The sequence below is a fragment of the Nicotiana tabacum genome, chromosome 14, assembly GCF_000715075.1.
Source record: "Nicotiana tabacum cultivar K326 chromosome 14, ASM71507v2, whole genome shotgun sequence".
Lineage (NCBI taxonomy): Eukaryota > Viridiplantae > Streptophyta > Magnoliopsida > Solanales > Solanaceae > Nicotiana > Nicotiana tabacum.
Genome location: NC_134093.1, coordinates 61,705,611 through 61,726,658, shown reverse-complemented (window position 1 = coordinate 61,726,658; position 21,048 = coordinate 61,705,611). Strand labels below are relative to the sequence as shown.

The 21,048-nt window shown below is 34.7% G+C and overlaps 1 protein-coding gene across 8 annotated transcripts in view; it reads right to left on the bottom strand.

The window, feature by feature from the left end:
- Window positions 1-815: 815 nt before the first annotated feature.
- LOC107770686 (eIF-2-alpha kinase GCN2) overlaps window positions 816-21,048 on the bottom strand; it is a 71,721-nt gene continuing 51,488 nt past the window's right edge. For 5 of the 8 annotated variants that reach the window (XM_075229597.1, XM_075229599.1, XM_075229600.1 and 2 more), the window contains 5 exons: window positions 6,108-6,196; window positions 3,991-4,093; window positions 3,794-3,916; window positions 3,031-3,141; window positions 1,109-2,394 (listed from right to left, as the gene is read on the bottom strand). In XM_075229597.1, coding sequence (XP_075085698.1) covers window positions 3,031-3,141; window positions 3,794-3,916; window positions 3,991-4,093; window positions 6,108-6,196 — 426 coding nt within the window. In that variant the 3' untranslated portion in view covers window positions 1,109-2,394. Of the gene's footprint in view, window positions 1,085-1,108; window positions 2,395-3,030; window positions 3,142-3,793; window positions 3,917-3,990; window positions 4,094-6,107; window positions 6,197-21,048 lie in introns of those variants that run through there. The other 3 variants (XR_012698677.1, XM_075229598.1, XR_012698678.1) reach the window with 3 other exon arrangements.

Sequence of the window (21,048 nt, the reverse complement as noted above, 5' to 3'; positions counted from 1 at the left end):
TACTTTAAGTCGAATATCAATATTCACTTATTAGAAGAGCTTAGTTCGAGTTTGGAATGAATTTCGAACTCCAGCAAGTAATGTTGGAGTTTTAAATTTACAAATTCCAAACAACACTGTGTATTGAAGTTTAACAAGTAGTATATTTTTGAACTCAAGTATAATGTGTTGGGAGTTTCATTTGTCTAAACTTCAAAATCCAACACCGATTATTTAAGTTGTTTCGTGTTTGAATTAAAGGGTATTTTTGTCTGAAAAAATTGTTGTGTGACAGGAGTGGCTAAATGCTAATAACTTTTTAAAAACTAAGCTCTTATAGCAGGAGTTAAAAGGAGCCTATTTTCTAATTTTCCAGTATTCCGAAGATGCCAAGGTTGAGCTAAACTAGACAATACCTTAATGTTAGGCCTATGGCGAACAAGTGGTATTAGTACAACAACAAAATATGAAACTTGTATTAGGCAAATCCCATATTGTAACGGCGAGATCAAATATCTAAGTGTCTAGGCACCTTTTGGGTTATATTCCAAGAGGACAAAATCGTAACACCCCAAAGGTTCAATAGCCATACCAGTGATTTGGAGATCTCTCGAAAAGTATTTGAGTCAAAGCATACAATACCTTCACAGCTTAGCCTAAGTTATTAAAGTTAGTGCCTCTCCTTATATGGTTGTGCAGTAAACCTTAGCTAGAATGGTGAATCCCTAAGAGAGTGCATGTAAGCCCACAAACCGTTGCTTCTTAATCCCGTAAGGGAATTTCCTGTGAAACTTGCCTCAAGTTACTGATCATAAGGGGTGAGTTAAAAAATTCAATGGATGACAAGTTTAGAACCCAAAGTTCTGCAGCCAAAATTCTATGCATTCACATACTTCGTCTTATACCATCTTCATACAAGGGGAAGAAAGAAAATACAGCTCTTTAAGAAATTTAAAGTTAATTTGCAATGCTTCATACTAGTACAACCATATTACCTAGCACCTACAACTGTCTTTTGTTTTCTTCCCCCCTCTTGGGCAGATCTCATGATTTTGCTTGAAAACAAACAACGTTGCCCCTCAAAGCCTGGTCTTTCAAAAATAATCTACAATTAATGCAATGCGTGATATTAATATTCCTCAAGACACGATTCAAATCAAAATGAGAGAGTTAGTGTTTTCCTTTACAATGAATAAGGATAAAAAATACTTCATGCATAGTGCTATCCTTAACAGTTCCGTCAAAAATCGAATATCATTTGATATATTCAGTTATACCAAAATTGTCCATACAAACAAAGTAACAATCTCAAAAGCTTAAAGTTACTGTAGGCTCTTTCCCAGCCTGGTTGCCCCTACTGTGAACTGTAGGCTCGTTCAATAATGTTGCTGAGAAGGATCATGGAAACAAGTTGGAAGATGCTTTAAGTGGTTTAGCTGCAGCATAGCACACAAATTCTGACATGAATAGGGGGGACGAAGTCAACATGATTCCTCCTCAGGTACATTTCAAGCACAGAGCAGTTATTAGGTAGATGAACGCAGTTACTGGTTTTGATCTTTGTCATAGAAAAAATGTTACCCCAGGAATGAAGAGTTAGTTTTCAAGAATGTTGAAGCAATGAGTTGACATAAGGATGCCAAACATGACCTTAGACAACTCAATCAACAAAATTACACCTTCACTGAGCATCATCAGATCAAGTGCATGACAACAAAAATCTGATTTCCATATTCGAAAATATCTCAATCATAAATCTAAAGAAGAATTTTGCAGTAAGCACTCTCTACTTTATGCCACAGAAAATGAAAAGTTGATTTTTTTTAATGGCAAAAAAATTCGAGAAGAGATACTGGGGAACTACCAGCAACTTTTAGATTTCAAAAAGCCCTTGGTCAACTGGAACTTCTTGTGCATAATGAAACACCTTTTAAACGTAAGTTTAGCGTCCCAGCGCATGGGGCAGTGCAACTGCAAGCCCAGTAGCTGGTCAACCAAGGTTCAAGTGCAACAATTGCCCCATCTCTCAAGGATGCAGAGGATTCCGGAGAACAACAATCTCAAGTTCTACTGCCACTCAAGTGTGCAACGGCATTCACTTCATCCAGCAGGTATAACGACAAATGATATCGTCTTGCATTTAGTTCTTCCAGCCCTGTTGCATTTATTACCGTACAAATCACTAATATCATTTCGCACCTACTTGTCATTTGGTTAAACTGACTTCATGTTCCAATGTGTCATTCGGTAATATCTACCATCTGAGTTGACACATTGGGCAAGGATGCCCCAGCTCTCCCACAACATTTCTGTTGATCTTAAAGTGTGGAAGACCATTAGGCAGATATTTCCCTTTATCTCTTGCTAGGCCTGACAAGCCCATCAGTTAGCTGGAAATGTGAGCTTGAACAGAGCCTGAAAACATGAAAAACTAATTAAGTGTAGCTTCTTGCATGTGGTCACTAACGTGTAGGAGAAAACACAGGAAAAAGCTTAAATGACAGGAATAGTTGGTGCAAACACAGATTGGAAACATAGCCAACTATGAATCAGATTGTTCAAGGAATTGATATATCTATGACCAAATAGACTAGTACTATATGTCTTCCCTCAAAGGATATATTTGGAAATGATATTACATAAAACTTTCCACGCTCATATCTGACCCTTCTTTCGTCCGAAATATGTGAATGGGGATCTGAAGTTCAACAGATTAAAGATCATAAATTTACTGACAGTCTCTCTAAATCATTTCTCCATGTAAATAACATTACTACAATCTAATCAAAGTTGTATGTAACAGTTGCTTCAACAGTTTACTCATCACGAATAATGTCAGATGTACAGCAACAGAAGATGCTAGCTTAGTGGCTTTAAGAGAAGACTAACAGATACAGAGGAATATGAGCAACAAAATCAAAAAATCAGCAAGTCAAAATGCAACTTGCAAGTGGAAGTAGATCAAAGGAATATGAATCTGAGTATAGCCATTAGTAGATTTAAAAAGTAAAACAACAAAAGAAAAGCCTAGAGATACTTCAAACAAGTTACCTAGTTCCAGATGGATGGGTTTCTAAACTGAGATGACATTGCCTCTAGTAGAAACTTGACGAGGTTTCCTCTCTCCACTTCTTTTTCCTTCTTGAGCTCAAGATGTCGGACCTGGTCACATATCAGTAGGAAGAACAAATCATTTTGGAGGTGGAAACATAAGCTATAAAGGTTACCCAGAATAGAGTTTCTGAAAATTTATTTGCCTCCACAAGGCAAAGTAGTGCCTTCTCCAAATAGACAATCAATTCCAACATGAAATGATTTTCAAAAACTTCATTATAGTGCTAAATCTTAAGCTACTAAGTAGAAGATAATAGGGAGTTCCACAATAGTCCATTATTTAGAATGTCATTTCACAAGAAACATCCTTACATTCTGTAGCAATATCAGCAAATGGGTCAAAGATAATCAAATGACATATGGAGAATATTTCACCTCATTAGACATGATGGCATCACAGAAAAACAAATTCTCCTAAATGTGTAAAGATCATGAACAGTGATTTTCCGTCAAATAACAGTATTTCCCCTAGGATAAGTTCTATCTCCGATGCATCATTTTTTTCACAACAGCTCCATATCTGAATATCCTCAGTCATTGTGTGAGACAACCATAGAAGAGAGAAGTATAATCAATAATGGAATTGCATTGTATTGTTACAAGGAGGCATTCACCAAAAGATTGCATTTGGGTGTCTCACAACTTAATAAAGAACATCAAATGAGAAAGTAGTGTGAACATGTAATAAATGTCGTCCTACCTTCACTGAGTCCTTTTGGGATACACAAGTGTCAGTGATGATGACAAGGCATTTAATGTCATGCTCATTAGCATATTCATACTGTTCCGTGAGGCTTGGATCGCATAGAGGAACAAATTCAGCCTGTGGAATGTTCAAAACTTAGTTCAGATACTAAACACATTCAAGCAGAAGAGTGTGGTAATTGAACAGCTAACCCTGATATTTTCCTCCCAAAGCTCTGCCAATAGTTCCATCCGCTCTATTAATAGACCACCCCCTCCTCTTGAACAAACAAGAACATTAGTGACAACATCATATCTGCATGTTTATTACTTTAACTTTAGGTAAATGATTGGACAGTGAGCAAGTAGGAAACTATATATAATAAAAGGAGAAGCAAAGCCATCATATTAAGCCAAGTGGCATAACCATAAGACAATAAATGTAAAATTTTAGGGCAAAGCTCCAAAAACGTTGGAGTTTTAAAATTATTTATAATAAAAATCGAAAATAAGAAAAAATAAAAAACTACCAATTCAAATTGGGGAGTAGTTTCAAATTGGAGTTTTAAAATTATTTTACGATAAAAAAACGAAAATAAGAAAAAATAAAAAACGACCAATTTAAATTGGGGAGTAGTTATAAGTAAAATAATTATATGATGCCAAGTTGCATAACCATAAGATGATAAATGTAGATTTTTAGGACAAAGCTCCAAAAAAGTTAGAGTTTTAAAATTAGTTTATAATAAAAAACGAAAATATATAAATAAAAAAATTACCTATCCAAATTGGAGAGTAGTTTGGAGTTTTAAAATTATTTTAAAATAAAAAAACGAAATTAAAAAAAAAATTAAAAACGCCAATTCAAATTGGGGGAGTAGTTTTAAGTTGGAGTTAAAAAATTATTTTAAAATAAAAAACGAAATTAAATTTTTTTTTAAAATTGCCAATTCAAATTGGGCGAGTAGTTTTAAGTTGGAGTTAAAAAATTATTTTAAAATAAAGAAACAAAAATATCTATTTATCCATATAGAATAGGAGACGCAAATCAATGTGATAATGCCAAGTGTAACAACAAAACTTTAACAAGTGTCAAATTTTAGTACAAAACTTCAACAAATTTGGAGATTCAAAAATTATTTTTAAAAAAAGATATATAAATATATAACTTCAATGTAGAGATATATAAAATAATAAGACTAATTTATTTTTTAGATGACAACGTTTTTCAATAATAATAATGCATATGGTCATGCTATATGCTATATGGAAAAGATAAAACTAAAGACAAAAACATAAACAATAATTTCAACAAATAAGTAAAATATATAAAGATATAATTTAACTTCTTATGTAGTAATCTTAATAAAAAAAATAAACTTTAATATTAAGTACAGACAACAACAACATACCTAGTATATTAAGTACAAACGGGAAGAAAATTTAATTTAATTTCTTATTGAAAATAATACAAAAATAATAATTATTACAATTATTAATAGATTTATCACATATATTAAAAGAACTTCTCCATTTAACCTTTGAACTAATTCAACACCATCCATTTAGAAAATTATAATAATCATATTCGTATTATAAATAAACACTAAATGAAAAAAAATTAAACTATTGTAGAACAAAAACTAATGTATAAAGAGGAGAATAGATATAATGTGATTATATCTACATTTTAAATTTATTTGATAAAATTAAGTCAATAAATAATACTCGAAAATATTATTGATAAATTTACATATCAAAATTATTATGAGAAAGTCATACAGGATAAAGCCAAGTTAAATTTCAAGAGTAATACAAAATTATATTCATTGTATTATATTAAATTGATACTTAATTAAAAATTCATATGACAATTTAATAATATTATGTAATGGATAATACAATTAGATAAGCAAGAAACAAAAAAGAAATAAAATATAAATTTGTGGGAAAATATAAAAATATAAGACTTATAATTAGAATTATGATGAGAAAGTCGTACATATACACATATCCGCGCATCGCGCGCGCTCTAACACTAGTTATGGTAAAGACAAAATAGTATCAATGTCATATCTCTAGGGGGCAGCCTCGTGCACGAAGCATCCTGCATTCACGCAGGGTCCGGGGAAGGGACGCACCCAAGGGGTGTGATGTAGGCAGCCCACCTAATGAATCATTAGTGGCATTCTACGGCTCGAAACCGTGACCTATCTAATTGTACCGTTGTTTCCCTATAGGTCATAGGGAAACAACTTTACCGTTGCTCTAAGACTCCCCTTCTATCAATGCCATATCTCTAATTAATTAAAAGATAGAGAAAACAGCACCTGTAAGGTCTGAACTCTAGAGAAGAAGCATGTTGCAAAATCGTCTCTAAGGCAAGACTGCTCCCTGCAGCTCCAGGAGGATTTGATTTCTGGAACATTTCACGCAGGACAGTACAAAATGAGACAAACAAAAAGAATGACTCAGAAATAAATAAGCAATAAAACCTTAGGATTTGGAAAATTACGATGACACCACTTCCTCCAGCTTATTCTATTTAACATAATTTGGATGCAGAAGATGTTAATCAACTTACCTTTCACAAGAAAATAACACACTCAGCTTTCAACGTTTGGCAAAGTAAACCCGTTTGATGCCATTAGTGGAATAGTATTTGTAACACCCCGGAAAATTTTGAAGAACTTGAGTGTAAAGCCCAGTAAAATTTGCAAAGAAAATAATGTTTCATGGTGCCGGACTAGGATTACGTGTTTGAGGATTGTAGAGGAAAGTAAAGGAAAACTTTTGGTGGAAAAGTGCATTTTTGCGGTCCATTATGCGACCGCAGAATCACTCTGCGGACCACATAATGGCCGCAGAGTGAGGCAGTTAATTGGGTCAGTTGGAAGCAATTATGCGGTCGACTATGCGACCGCATAACTGTTATGTGGTGTACTATGCGACCGCAGAACAGTTATGCGGACCGCATAGTGACCGCAGACTCGGGCAGATTTTTGGTCATTTTGGACACCAATTATGCGACCGATATGCATTCCGCATAACCATTATGCGGTCGCATGACCGCATATGCGACCGCAGAACCTGTTCCGGAGCTTCATTTTTGGGTTTTAAAACCCGACCCTATTTCGTTAAATACACTCTTTGGGTCATTTTTTAGGTATAATCTGATATTTTAGAGTGAGAGAGAGTGCCCTAGAGTGAGAAGGTGTTCCTCAATAATTGATTCTTCAATTCTTGCTCAAGTTTTGGAAGATTAAGGAGGGAAACTCACTAGGTCTTCATCCTAGAGGTAAGATTCTACACCCTAACCTTCAATTTCGAATTTTGTCTAGAAATGGGTAATAAGCAAGATAATTTCTGGGCAAGAGGGTTGTTTATTTTACATGCATGTGTTATCAAAGGGTGTAGAAAGATTGTTGAGCTAAAAATGGTAAAGATTGGGTTGTGGGATGATGGAATCCTCTATAAAAGGGCCTTGAACCTTAATCCACACTTAGTGTTTGATAAAATGCTCAAATGAGCTGAGACCTCTTCCTAATTATGGTTCAATTTTGTTATGTCTCAAATAGATTGGGATTGCTAGAATTTCTGGAACGTTGTAGTAATTTAAGGAAAGCTCAATTGAGGTATGTTGGCTAAACTTTCTCTCTTGGAATTGAATTCCATAATGTTTTCGTGAGTTGCAAAGTATGGGTTGCGTATTAAAATGTGGTGGCTTGAATCGTATTTCAAATGAAAGCTAGTATGCCAAATTGTGTGAGAAAATCTCAATATTTTTATGACTCTTAATTGCTCATATATGTACCTAAAGTCTTGATTGGGAATCTCTTATTGTTGATAACCTATAAAGATGGTTGGAAGTGAAATCAGTAAATTAGGAATATAAAGTGTGGCCAACGTGCCAATAGTGAAAGTTATACTTGTGACCAATGGTGCCAATGAAATGAAATAATATGAGAAAGATTATGAAATGAGCTTTGACTCAACTATTCCAAAATTGACTTCGACAATATAATCGGCTAAAAGTTTATGAACTCAAGTGATGCCCATATGTGGCTATTTTAGCTAATGCTATGTTTTGTAAGTAATTATCAATGTGTTTTGCGTTCTTACATATTCGTGAGTGGAAATTGTATATGATTTTAACTTGTACTTCGATTGCCAATCATTTTACTCCATTTATTGGAAAGAAATCGATTGTGTTTAAAGCCTTCATTACTAATGAATTTAAAGTTGTGATTTCCGGAATATTCTACTTGTTGATAATTATGATGATGATCTATGAAAAGGAAGAAATGAAAGTGTGGAATATGAAATACGGCCATTGCGCTATGAATAAAGAATCATATGTATGGCCAAGAGAGCCAATGGAATAATAATATAGTAAGTGGTTGAAAGTACGGATTAGGTGATATGTGGTGTGAAAGGTTATGAGATGTACGTATTTGTACTTTTGTTTCCAATGTGTTATGAAACCCTATGGACGGTCTATGAAACGCATAGGTATATTGTGTTATGAAATCCTGTGGACGGTCTATGAAACGCATAGGTACATTGTGTTATGAAATCCTGTGGACGGTCTATGAAACGCATATGTATATTGTGTTATGAAATCTTGTGGATGGTCTATGAACGCATAGGTATATTGTGTTATGAAATCCTGTGGACGGTCTATGAAACGCATAGGTACATTGTGTTATGAAATCTTGTGGACGGTCTATGAACGCATAGGTACATTGTGATATGAAATCCTGTGGACGGTCTATGAACGCATAGGTATATTGTGTTATGAAATCCATTGTGATATGAAATCTTGTGGACGGTCTTTGAAACGCATAGGTGCATTGTGTATAAGAGGTATAGATGTACGGTATGAATAAACACTATGGACGGTCTATGAAACGCATAAGTATATAATATGATATGAGAACACCAAGGACGGTCTAATGAGACACATTATTAATGCAGACAATAGATGCCCCTTTTGTTGTCCTTGTTTGTACAGGTTGTTTCAATTACATTATATTATGTGTTCCACATATAGATCATATGGGCATTCTATTTTGAAAGAGGATTTCTAGCTATACATACTAGTGCTATTCGACAGTACTAACGTCCCTTTTGCCGGGGGCGCTGCATCTTTAATGGATGCAGGTGGTTCTACAGCAGGTGGCATTGATCAGTGATAGCAGTACACTCCTTTCAGCTGATTTGGTGAGCCCCACTTCATTTCGGGGTCATGTATCTTTTTTTTCTCATGTACTTTATGGTTGAGGTATAGTCGGGGCCTTGTTGCCGGCATTTCCATATTACTCTTCAGTTGTACTTAGAGGCTCTGTAGAGAGGTTGTGGGTGGTATTTGATGTTGGGAATTGGATTAGAACTTTTGGTATTTGGCAACATGTTTTTTATTAAATCTATAAACTCGTACTATTTTGAAAATATTGAATGATGTTGTTAATGGGAATGAAATGGAAGCGGTTAATGAAATCACTTCAGTATTTGATTAACGGAGCACATCTCCTCTTTATTCACGAATGAATTTGGGTAGAATGAAATATAACAGGCTTGCTCAGTCGGGTTCACTCGGTTGAGCGCCGGTCGCGCTCCTCGGTTTTGGGGCGTGACAGTATTGGAGGAAAGGTTCACAAAACAGGAGACACAACATCCTTCATTACATGGTCGGTCATCTGTAACCGATGAAATTGGAATAAGATGCTGAAGAATGAAGAAAGTATCAACGCCTGGATCTAATAAAGTACATGAGCCCTAATAAAATATCAGTGGCACCAACACAATTATTCAGAAGGCCAGAGCATTACGAAAAGCATCTGAATAAAGAGTATATACAACTCAGAGCCTACATAATGCCTTTACTTAAACTGTTAATGTATTTGCTAATGTTGAACAATTAATGAATTGCTTCTGAGAAACAATCAAAACCAGTCTAGGCCGTTTATGCTGAAGGGTGAAGAAAAGGCAGACTATATAGAAAGAAAGAGAAAGAATGATGAATTCCCTCAGTTCCAAATATCAAAACAGCCTCGTACAATAGGGGTCAACTAATGGTCACAAGTCTGCCTGTCAATTATTCGGAATTTTCCGACCAGATTTGAGCATTTTCTGACAAGTCAAAACTTTCCAACGACATTTTCTGGCAAGTTCGGTCATTTTCAAGTCCTTCCAGGTGATTTCTGGTCATCTTTCTAAGGTACGATACTGTTCAGTCCTTTTCCTGCCAAGTTTTCTGGCTAATTTGGTGTAGTTTCATGAGGTACTCTCTTGGGACAGCTTGTCAATTTCTGGAGATTATTTGTGAAAACTTTCGGTGATCCAACAATATGTCACGAGGATTTCAGAAACTTGATTGAAACAAACTAGGATCCAATACTTTGAACGAGCAGATATTTTCTTCACCTGATTATATTGAGAAAAAGCTTAACAGACATCTTCTGAGATAGCTTTTGTTACTCAGATAGGTAATCAGATGGCTTGTGTCTCTCCGTCTTTGGTGCATCTGATCATATTTCTATTAATGAATATTTTTATTCTACTATTTCTTATTCTCAATCTCTTCCAACAATCACATTGGTTGATGGATCTTAAACCATCCCGGAATAAATCGAGCTAGCCTACATTCTTCTTAACTTTGAATTCAGTTCTTTATGTTCCTGATTGTCCTTTTAATATCATAGACATTAATTGTTTATCCCAAACACTTAACTGCTTAGTGACCTTCAATAACTCTTGTCATATAGAAATGTAGCACAGGCGAATACTTGGCAATTGGCTTTGAATCATACGGACTTTATTACCTTAGCCTTCCTAAGTCGTCCATAACCTGTTCTTCGTCCATAGCTTGTCCTATTATTGATTTACCCGATCCATTACATAGATGATTGGGACATCCTAGATAATCAAATCTTCAAAAAAGTCGTATCTGCTTTGTCTCACTTGTCTAGTTTAGAATGTAAGCCGTGTTAGCTCGGTAAGTATAATCGCTCCCCCATCCACTGATGTCATGATAATCGGGCAATATCTCATTTCTCCTTTGTTCATTCAGACATTTGGATCCTAGTCAAAGTCAGATCTATTTTGGACTTCTACTGCTTTGTTAATTTCATTGGTCATTCGAGGTGCACTTGGATATCTTTGATGAAAAATCGACCGGAGCTGTTTTCCAATTTTCTTACCTTCCGTGCTGAAAAAATCAATTTGGGGTTTCTATCTGCACTTTTTGTAGTGTGATAATACACCATAATATTTATCTTCTCTATTTTAACTGTTCAAACTCTGATGAGATTGTTCATTGGAAATTATATCCTTACCCCTCTCAACACAATAGCATAACTAAGAGAAAAAATAGTTTTAAGGCAAAATTAAGTAAATAAAAGTTTGCTCTCTAATAGCTCAAACTTTTAGTTGATATAGTAACACACTTCAACATGGTATCACCATATCAGAATCATTGCTACCTTTTGAAGAAAGGTTTCTCTCGCTATAACACTAGGGATCCTTTTTGTCTTAAAAGACCGAGGTTTTTCTCCTACACGGTAGTTGTACGCATTAAAAGACGATTTTGTTGGTGGTGTGAAAAAACTAACACTAGCAGAGGCTTCCTCAGGCAACAACAACCAAACCCAAATAAGTAGCTTCGTTAAAGGACGTCTCACGCACCGTCACGCGCCGCTGATAGCCCCTACTCGGGCGAGGGGTAAGTCCCACGTGTCAGCGAGTAGACCACTTGCCGGCGACCTTTTAAGTGAGATTTTCACTCTGTGGTTTTGCTGGCCTATTCCGAGCCTACCGATTCATATTCCAACAATTTCCGAGCACCAGAAGTAGGATTCCAGCATGTCAAATTCCTTTTCAGCGAGAGATTTGCTGTTTCTTTTACTTCTATGAAATTCAGGTATGAAAGGTGTTTCTTCAGATTCTTGAAAAAAAGTAGACTATTATTTGTTCAAACTATGGAGACACAAAGGCAGTAGATGATACTTCTCTTTCACACATTAGTGTTGTAAAACTAGATGGGCCGGTACGTATTTTGCTTGGTATCTTGTTTGTTTTTTATTAAAACGAGAAAATTGTTTGGTTATATTACTGGAGCACTTGTTATGAAATGACTTTTAAATACAATGCACCCTCTAATTTCTAAACAGTATTTATTGCTTGTCACTGATAAAAAGATTTGAAATTCAACTAAGTGCAAGTAATCTCGTAAAGCAAATGATGCCCAAGCAAAATGTACTAATAATGTAGTTCTCTAGATTCAAGGTGAGTTGACTATCACATATTCAAGCTGATTAATCTCTAGAATTCAAGGTCAGTTGACTATCATTGATTATTAGTGCGAATTAAGTGGGTTATGGTAGGAGATAGACTACTATCAAGACCTCCAAGCAAAGTGTACTAATGATGCAGTTCTTTTTTTAAAAATTTGTTGGAAAGGAAAGGGTCTATAATTTTCTAGCCAGTTTGAACCAAGAGTATGATCAGATTAGGGTTGATGTTCTTGGTAAATTCTACCTTCTCTTGAGAATACATACTCCTATATTCAACAGAAAGAGAGCCAACCTGATGTCATGGTTTATTCAAAACTAATCGAGAAATCTAGGTTAATTGTATCTCATGAGCAAGTAAGGACAATCACTTCTAATAAAGATCACTTGCAATGTGATTGTTGTGGAAAGCCAAAGTATACAAAGGAGACATGCTGGGAGCTACATCAAGAGGTCTGCCTAATATTGCAGATATGTTGAGACATCCAGGGAATCTACTAATGGAGAAACTGTCTTCAGTGAAATTTAGCATCTTCACCGACTCCTGACCAAACTTGACTATCCTTCTATGCAACATCCAATTATGTGCAATAAGGTATTCCCTTTAATGTTCACCTAATTCTTGGATTATTGATTATGGCGCGAATAGATACATGACAAGCTCTTTTAAGGGCTTTCAAAACAACTCCCAATGTCTCAAAAAGAAATTATGCTAGAATAACCAATGGCTCTCTAACTCCGGTCTCTAGAACATATCTGGAATCATATAATTGTCAAAAGTGAGTGACTGTTCATCGAAACTATTATAGTCATAATATGTTCTCCAAGTAGTTGAGTTTCCTCTTAACCTGTTATATGTTAGCTTTATCACCAAATATCTAAACTGTAAAATCAAATTCTTCTTTGATCATTATGTTTTTCAAGATTTTCAATCAGAGAAAGGGATTGCATTGTGACATTGTATTGATTGACGAGACGTGAGATGGTGCCAACGCGAGTTTGGAGGTTTAGAGGCAGACCCTGGAGTCTAAAGGTTTCATGTTGAGCAGGACCAAGACTGAATACTTCGAGTGCAAGTTCAGTGGTGTGACTCGGGAAGCAGACGGGGACGTGAGGCTTGATTCACAAGTCATCCCTAGCAGAGAAAGTTTCAAGTACCTTAGGTCAGTTATATAAGGGAATGGGGAGATTGACGAGGATGTTACACATCGTATTGGGGCAGAGTGGATAAAATGGAGGCTCACTTCCAGTGTTTTGTGTGATAAGAATGTGCCACCAAAACTTAAAGTTAAGTTCTACAAAGTGGTGGTCAGACCGACTATGTTGTATGGGGCCAAGTGTTGGCCATTCAAGAACTCTCATGTTCAGAAGATGAAGGTAGCAGTAATGAGGATGTTGAGATGGATGTGTGGGCATACTAGGATAGATAAAACTAGGAATAAAGGCATTCATTACAAGGTGAGCGTGACCCCTATGTAGGACAAGATACGGGAAACGAGACTTAGATGGTTCGGGCATGTGAAGAGGAGAGGCACAAATGCACCAATAAGGAGGTGTGAGAGGTTGGCCTTGGAGGGCCTAAGGAGAGGTAGAGGTAGGCCGGAGAAGTATTGGGAAGAGCTGATTAGGCAAGATACGGCGATGCTCCAGCTTACCAAGCACATGACCCTTGATACAAAGGTGTGAAAATCGAGAATTAAGATAGAAGGTTAGGTAGCCGAGCGTTTCTTTGTTCATACCAGTAGTATTAGAGTACTACTTAGTGTTAGTCTTGTATTTTGTTATTCTTAGATTTCTATTATTATTATTGTTTCTTTCGCTTCGATTTTCTGATTGATTTGCTAGTGTTGCTGGATGTTGTTACTCCTTTCTTTTTATCTTTCCTGAGCCTAGGGTCTACTGGAAACAACCTCTCTACCTACTCAAGTTAGGGGTAAGGTCAGCGTACACACTACCCTCCCAAGACCCCACTCGTAGAATTACACTGGGTTTGTTGTTATTGTTGTTGAAAATGATTGTTGTGGTAGATTGCAAGATGGCTTATGCATATTTGATGGAATTGGAGACTCTGGTCAAACTTTTTTTTTTGGAGGAAATAAGGATGTCAATCAAACAATAATAGAGCAGAATAGACGATTAGGGCACCCAATATTTTTGGTTTGAAGATGTTATATCTTAGTTTGTTTAATAGGACTGTGTTTGAATATTTGTTTTGTGATGCTTGTGGATATGATAACCATACTAGATATTGTTATCTTTCGAGTGATTATCAAAGTAAAACTCCTTTTACGACTACTGATAATATGCTATATTTACATTTTAATGTGTTTTTTTGGTGCTTAAAGGTTGAAATATGATAAATTGAGCTTAATGGTTGAAGTTTGTATGTAGGAAGCCAAAAGTGAAAAATAGAGATAATTTGAGTGAGAATGAAGCTAAAAGGCAATTTCTGAAGAAATAAAAAAAATTGTGACCCCAGGCAGTGAAGTAATTGCCTATAGCACAGGAAAAGTACAGAAAAATTGTGACCCAAGCAGTGAAGTAACTTCCCATAGCACAGGAAAAGCAGAGGAAAATCTGGAATTTCAACCAGATCCTGTGCGAAGTATAGCTATAGCACCAGTACAAATTCGTCTGCATTTTATCTTGAGAGGCAACTTAGTCATTTGGCTCAGGGATGTGATATAAAAGCTTCTAACCCTTATTTCAGCCGCATTCTTGGCCTGAGAAGGCAAGGAACACCATTGTTGAAGCAAATTGAGCTTGAAAGAACCTCAAGTCCATTCCACAAAGATGAATCGAAGAGTTTTTCTCTACTTTTCTATCTTTATTTTTATGGATATTGGTCAAACAATGGTTTATGTGTTTTTTAGTACTAGTATCTACGAACGTGCGTTGCACGTTAATAATGGCACGTGATGATTTAAATATCATTTATATGAAGGAACAATAAAATTTAATTAATGAGAGAAATTTTATGTTTAATAATACAACAATCATCTAAATGTCGAAAAATATTATTACATTAGCATAATACATGAATTTAAAATAAAAGAACATCATCAAAACATACACAAATGATCAATTTTGTCATGTTAGTTAGATAATTATGTATTATAGTTTAAAAGTATTTAATGTGATGGTATCTTAACGAACATTTCTTTGTGGACAATTTTTTTCGTGTGTGTGTTTCCTCCTAATGCTTTGGGTTCTCTGCCTTAACCAGAATTCTTGTTGTCGATCTTGATATCCCTTTTGAAGGTACAACATACAGTTGTTCGTGCAAGAAAACATATTGCGGTAAATATAGTCCAATATTTAGGATGTTTGTCCTTGTGCTTTATTTATTGTATTTGCAAAACATAAACATACTAAAAATTATTTTCACACAAATTTAAAAGGATATTCCTTAGTTTCGGAAGACGAAAGTTGAATTCAGGGATAAGAATATACTTAGAAGCACATTGACCAGTATCATAAGTTTTGCACGTTATTGTCAAAACTTCAATATACCACTTGTGTGCTATTACATGAGCTATTCAGCGTATCTAAGTTTTTCAGTAGCATGACATGCATATTTTTCTTCAAAATCAACCTATATATAATGGAAGATCAATTTAAACTTAGCTATTATATATACGGTGACACTAACATACGTAAGAAATAATAAACTTGACAACAAACATGTATAGTAGAAGGCCATTTGGTATTAAAGTATTTAAATATTCTTCTTGGTAGTAATTATTGGTATCATTTTCTGTTGAGTCAAAAGCTGAAAAATATTTATTTTTACTATAAAATTTTGCAATCAATCTTTTATTTAATTGATCAATATATTCATTTCTGTTGGCTAAGATATCTTTTTAATTCTATCGTGCGATTTGCACGAATTGCGTTTAAATCTAATGATAGAAATATTTCTCTTATTAAATGCACTACCATTACCATTGTGATTGATAACCAAGCGTTCAGGAAGAACCAAATCATCTTTTATTGGATGCTCTTCTTCGTGTCCGACACGAAGCAAGAAGACAATGAATACTGGATTTGTTCTTACTTTATATTTCTTGTCAGTTTAATCTTTTTCATTTGAGGCCAGAAGTATAACTTTGGTAAGATAGCTTTTACAGTCTCTGCTTTTGTCGATTTTGGAACTACTGGTAGTACTTGACAGAAATCACCTCTCAAACCATTAATTTTCCACCAAACGGTTCATTAATATCCAATATATCTCTAGAACTCCGGACAATTATTTCGATCGTTTGACACTTAGCCATAAGTGCTTCATCCCATATTATCAATTTTGCTTTCCTTATAAATTTAGCACCATTGTTCTGCTTTGATATAGTTGTGATGGTTATTTAAGTTGTTTGAAGAGGTATACCAAATCTAACGTGGGTGGCCTCACAATAAAATTGTTGATGGTATACCACTGGCTATTATTCCTAATAGTGTCATGCCTCTTAATATGATATTTGCAAGTAATGCATGACATTGAAATATTATTTCACTTCCGCCGGAGGCATCTACAAAGAATAATCACGTTATACCAAAGTCGACTCTTTATAATATATTCTTGAAAGCTTGTTCTTGATTAAGATTTAGCTTTGTCTGTGCTTCCTCAGACACTTGTACATCATTTTGATTCTTAATAATATACTATCCTTTTTACTTTGTGTTCTAACGCTCTTTTTATGGAATAAATTTATGTACCCTAAGATATTTTTTAACTTGAATAAGAATTACTCATATGATGAATTTAAAAAATAATTGAATTGGATTCTCTTGTAAAATAATTAATTATTTGATTTTAACATAAAAAATAATTTATTTTATGTTGATTCAGATCTTAATATTAGTTCATTTCTTGTTTTGAATATTTCTTAATTATAATTTTATCCACCATAAATTTTATCCTCAAAGAGTAAAAGATTGATATGACATTTCACATTTAGATCGTTATATTTGTAGAATCATTAGTGGTATTGACTCTTACCAACCATTTTTTGCTTTCTCACACATTTATATTCTTAAATATTTTCTTAGTTGTTGTTTAATAATTAGGTATTTTTCAATATTATATGAAAATTTGATTAAAAAAATATTATTTGAGTAAGAAAATAATTTAAATATAAAATAAAAATATATTAAAGTGGGGGTATCTTTTTCTCAATTTCAACTCTTTATGCAGTCAATTTAATATTACTATTATTTTTTCTGGTATTGGACATTATGGAGTGGTAATGCATTGCCAATACGGAGGATTCTTATGAAATTAATTTTATTAAACCTTCCTACATATTTTTAATAAGAATTTAATAGACAAAATTTTATTAAATAAAATTTTAAATATTAAAAATTAGCATAGAAGGTATTGTAGTCCAAAAAATAGGTTATTACAGTTATGTCCTTTCCCTATGTGTTCTTCCGCTTAATATTTTAGGGCTATTTTGGTATATTAATATTGTATTTATGCTTTTATAATAATATAGGCTCTCATTTTCTAAATGAATTTCGACAATATAATACATTCTCAAATTAAATTAGTAATAGGACATTATAATGCATTTTCAAATTAAATTAGTAATATGAATTTTTAAGAAGTATATCCTAAAAATAATAGGATTATATGGCTAAAGACATTTACTTGTTCAATTTTATATGAATTAGACATCCCGAAAGTAATTATACTAATAGGATTCCTAAAGGTAATCATGTAGGATTCCTAACGTGTAGTATTATGTCCTAAAACTAATAGGATTATAACTCTAATATCTAGAATTCCAGTTATGTCCTTATATTATGAGTTATTCTGCTTAATATTATAAGGTTATTTTTGTAAACCGACATTGTATTCATGCTTTTATAATAATATAGATTAGTATGAGTAGCTAAACCTTTCTTCTAGGGTTTTGATGGAATCAATTATAGGGTGAATTATTGACCATGCTTACTTATAATTAAGCCGTTTTTACAATATATTTGTTCAACTACGTTTTGCTTGTTTTTGATTGAATGACCATCAATTAACTGTGTCTATTTATCATGTGTTACTTGAAAAGAATACTTGATTAGGTGGTTGTTGAACAGCGTCACTTCTGAGTAAGTTAAGAGATTAATTACTTGAATTTAAAAGCGGGATTAGAGATAACGAAACTTTGGCACGATCTTTGTGAGTCGCTTGAATTGCTAGCTAGATATGATCAAGGAAATATCTACTTTAAACTCTAGATATTTGGTCCTCTACCTTCGAGAAATCTATTATAGGTATGCACCGTGAAGGTTGGCCCTAATGGGCTGATTGATAAGCTAAAGGCACGTCCCCGAGCGTTATATACAGATATTTGGACTTGACTATGGTGATACTTTTTCTCACGTAGCTAAGTTGCTTAGTTCAGTCTTCTAGCCTGTTTGGCCAAGCTTTTAAAATCAACTTATTTTGAGAAGTGTTTTTTTCTAAAAGCGCTTTTTTAAAAAGTACTTTTGGTGAAAAGTAGTTTGTGCTTGACTAATCAATTTGAAAAACATTTATGAGCATCAATTAGTGTTTAGCCAAGCTTTTAGAAACTGCTTCTAAGTATATTTTTCTCAAAAACGCTTTTCAAAAAAGTGTTTTTAAGGAGAAGCTACTTTTTTCTGCTTCTCAAAAATTGCTTCTACTTCTACAAAAAAGCACTTTTTTTTCTTCCTAGATGTTTGGCCAAACACCTCAACTTTGAAAAAAAAAGTGCTTTTGGCCTTGGAGAAGCTTGGCCTAACGGGCTATTAATCTATTGTTGTTGTTCGTCATTGGCCTATTTACCAACCGGACATTAACAATGCATTTCCTCGTGGGATTTTGATGATGAAGTACATACGAGCAACCACCTAAGTTTAGTTGCATAGGGAGAGTCCAGTAATATAGTATGCAAGCTAGGACGATCACTTTATGGCTTAAAGCAGTCACGGAGCATAATTTGGAAAATTTTGCACTCATTTAGGAATTTGGCATGACTTGCAATGAAGCTAATCAATCTGTTTTTATCGTCCCTTTGCTCCAGATTTTTGCATATGTTTGGCGGTCTATGCTGATAATATAGCAATCACATATAGTGATGAGGAGGGAATTACCAAGTTTACGAATTATTTATTTCAACACTTTCATACATAGGATCTTTGTCGGATGAGGTACTTTTTAGGTATTGAAGCTGCTCAATCCAGATCAAGTTCGCGGATGAAGTAAGCCATTGATATTCTAAAGGAGAGAAGATTGACAAACGATAGGCCTATTGATACTCAGATGGATATGAATGTTAAGACTTACACTAGCACACGGGGAGCCTCTTCGTGATACTAGAAGATATAAGAGGTTAGTTGGCAAGTTATTACCTCAGTGACTCGACCTAATATTGCTTTTTAGATGACGGTTGTCAGTCAATTCTTAGATTCTCCTTGTGACGGTCATTGGAATGCGACATTCGTACAACACACCCAGTATACTGCCATATGTGTGGTCTAGAGAAGCTAGTGTGTACGCAGATCTAACTCTTACCTTGTGCGTGTTGAGGGGTTGTTTCCAATAGACCCTCGACTCAGGCAACCATAGTCACAACAGTACAGCAAATTAAAATATAAAAATAGTCAAAAGTCATAGGAAAAGAAATAGTAGAAACAACGAGATAGTATTGATTGACTTAATTATTAGGAAAGATTTGATTCTGATTGAGAATTGATATTATTCTGATTGATTGTAATTGATTGTAAATTAATTGTAATTTATTTTCCTTCCTAAAATAGTCATAGGACTTAGTGTATAAATACACTTGCTTAGGGATGTAAGAAATACACAGAAACACAAGAAATCTTTTCTTCTTCTCAAAAATCTACATGGTATCAGGGCCATTGCTGCCTTTTTGAGGTGAGTTATCACCCTCGCAACACTAGGGTTCCGTTTTTATCAAAGAGGTCGAGTTTTCTCTCTCTTGGTGGCTGTCCGCAACACAAACCCCTTCTGGTTCCGTCGGGACATATTTGGTTTCCCGCGAGGCAAATTATTTTTGAGTAATTTTCTTTAGATTTCCTTCTGATTGGGCAGAAAATATGGAGACATTCAAGGAGACGGTTTCTGGCAAAAACTTGTCTTCGGATGAAATTTAACTTTTTCGGCGCCTCCTAGCCAAACTTGACTCCGCTAATGTTGCCACATCCAATTATGTGCAATCAGGTACTGCCTTTGCTGCTCACCTTAATTATTGGATTGTTGATTCTGGTGCAAATAGACACATGACAGGCAAGAAAAGGCATTAAAAACTATTCTCCGTGTCTCAAAGGAGATAATGTTAAAATAGCCAATGGCTCTTTAACACCTATCTCTGGAACAAGTTCTGTCGTTTGTACTCCTAGTATTAAACTATCATCCGTGCTTTATGTCCTTGAGTTCTCTGTCAATCTTTTATCTGTTAGTGCCATCACCAAAGCTCTAAACTGTAAAATCGAGTTCTTTCCCGATCATTGTATTTTTCAGGATCTACAAACAGGGAAAATGATTGGCAGTGGTAGATTGCATAATGACTTATATATACTAGATGGAATTCAAAACTCTGGTCAAGCCTTTTTTGGGGAAAGTAAGGATGTCAACCAAGAAATAATACAGCGGCATAGACGGTTAGGACACCCATTATTCTTTGTTTTGAAGAGGTTATATCCCGATTTGTTTTCAAAGACTCAATTTGAATCTTTGTTCTGTGATGCGTGTGAATATGTCAAGCATACTAGAAACTCTTATCCTGTGAGTGAAAATAGAAGCACAACTCCGTTTATGACTATTCATTCTGATGTATGGGGTCCTGCACAAACTGTTTCTTTGTCTAGTAGTCGATGGTTTGTTACTTTCATTGATTATTGCACTAGGATGACTTGGGTATATTTGCTGAAAGCCAAAAGTGAAGTATCTCTTGTTTTCAGTCATTTCATAAGATGATTTGTACTCAGCTTGATGCCA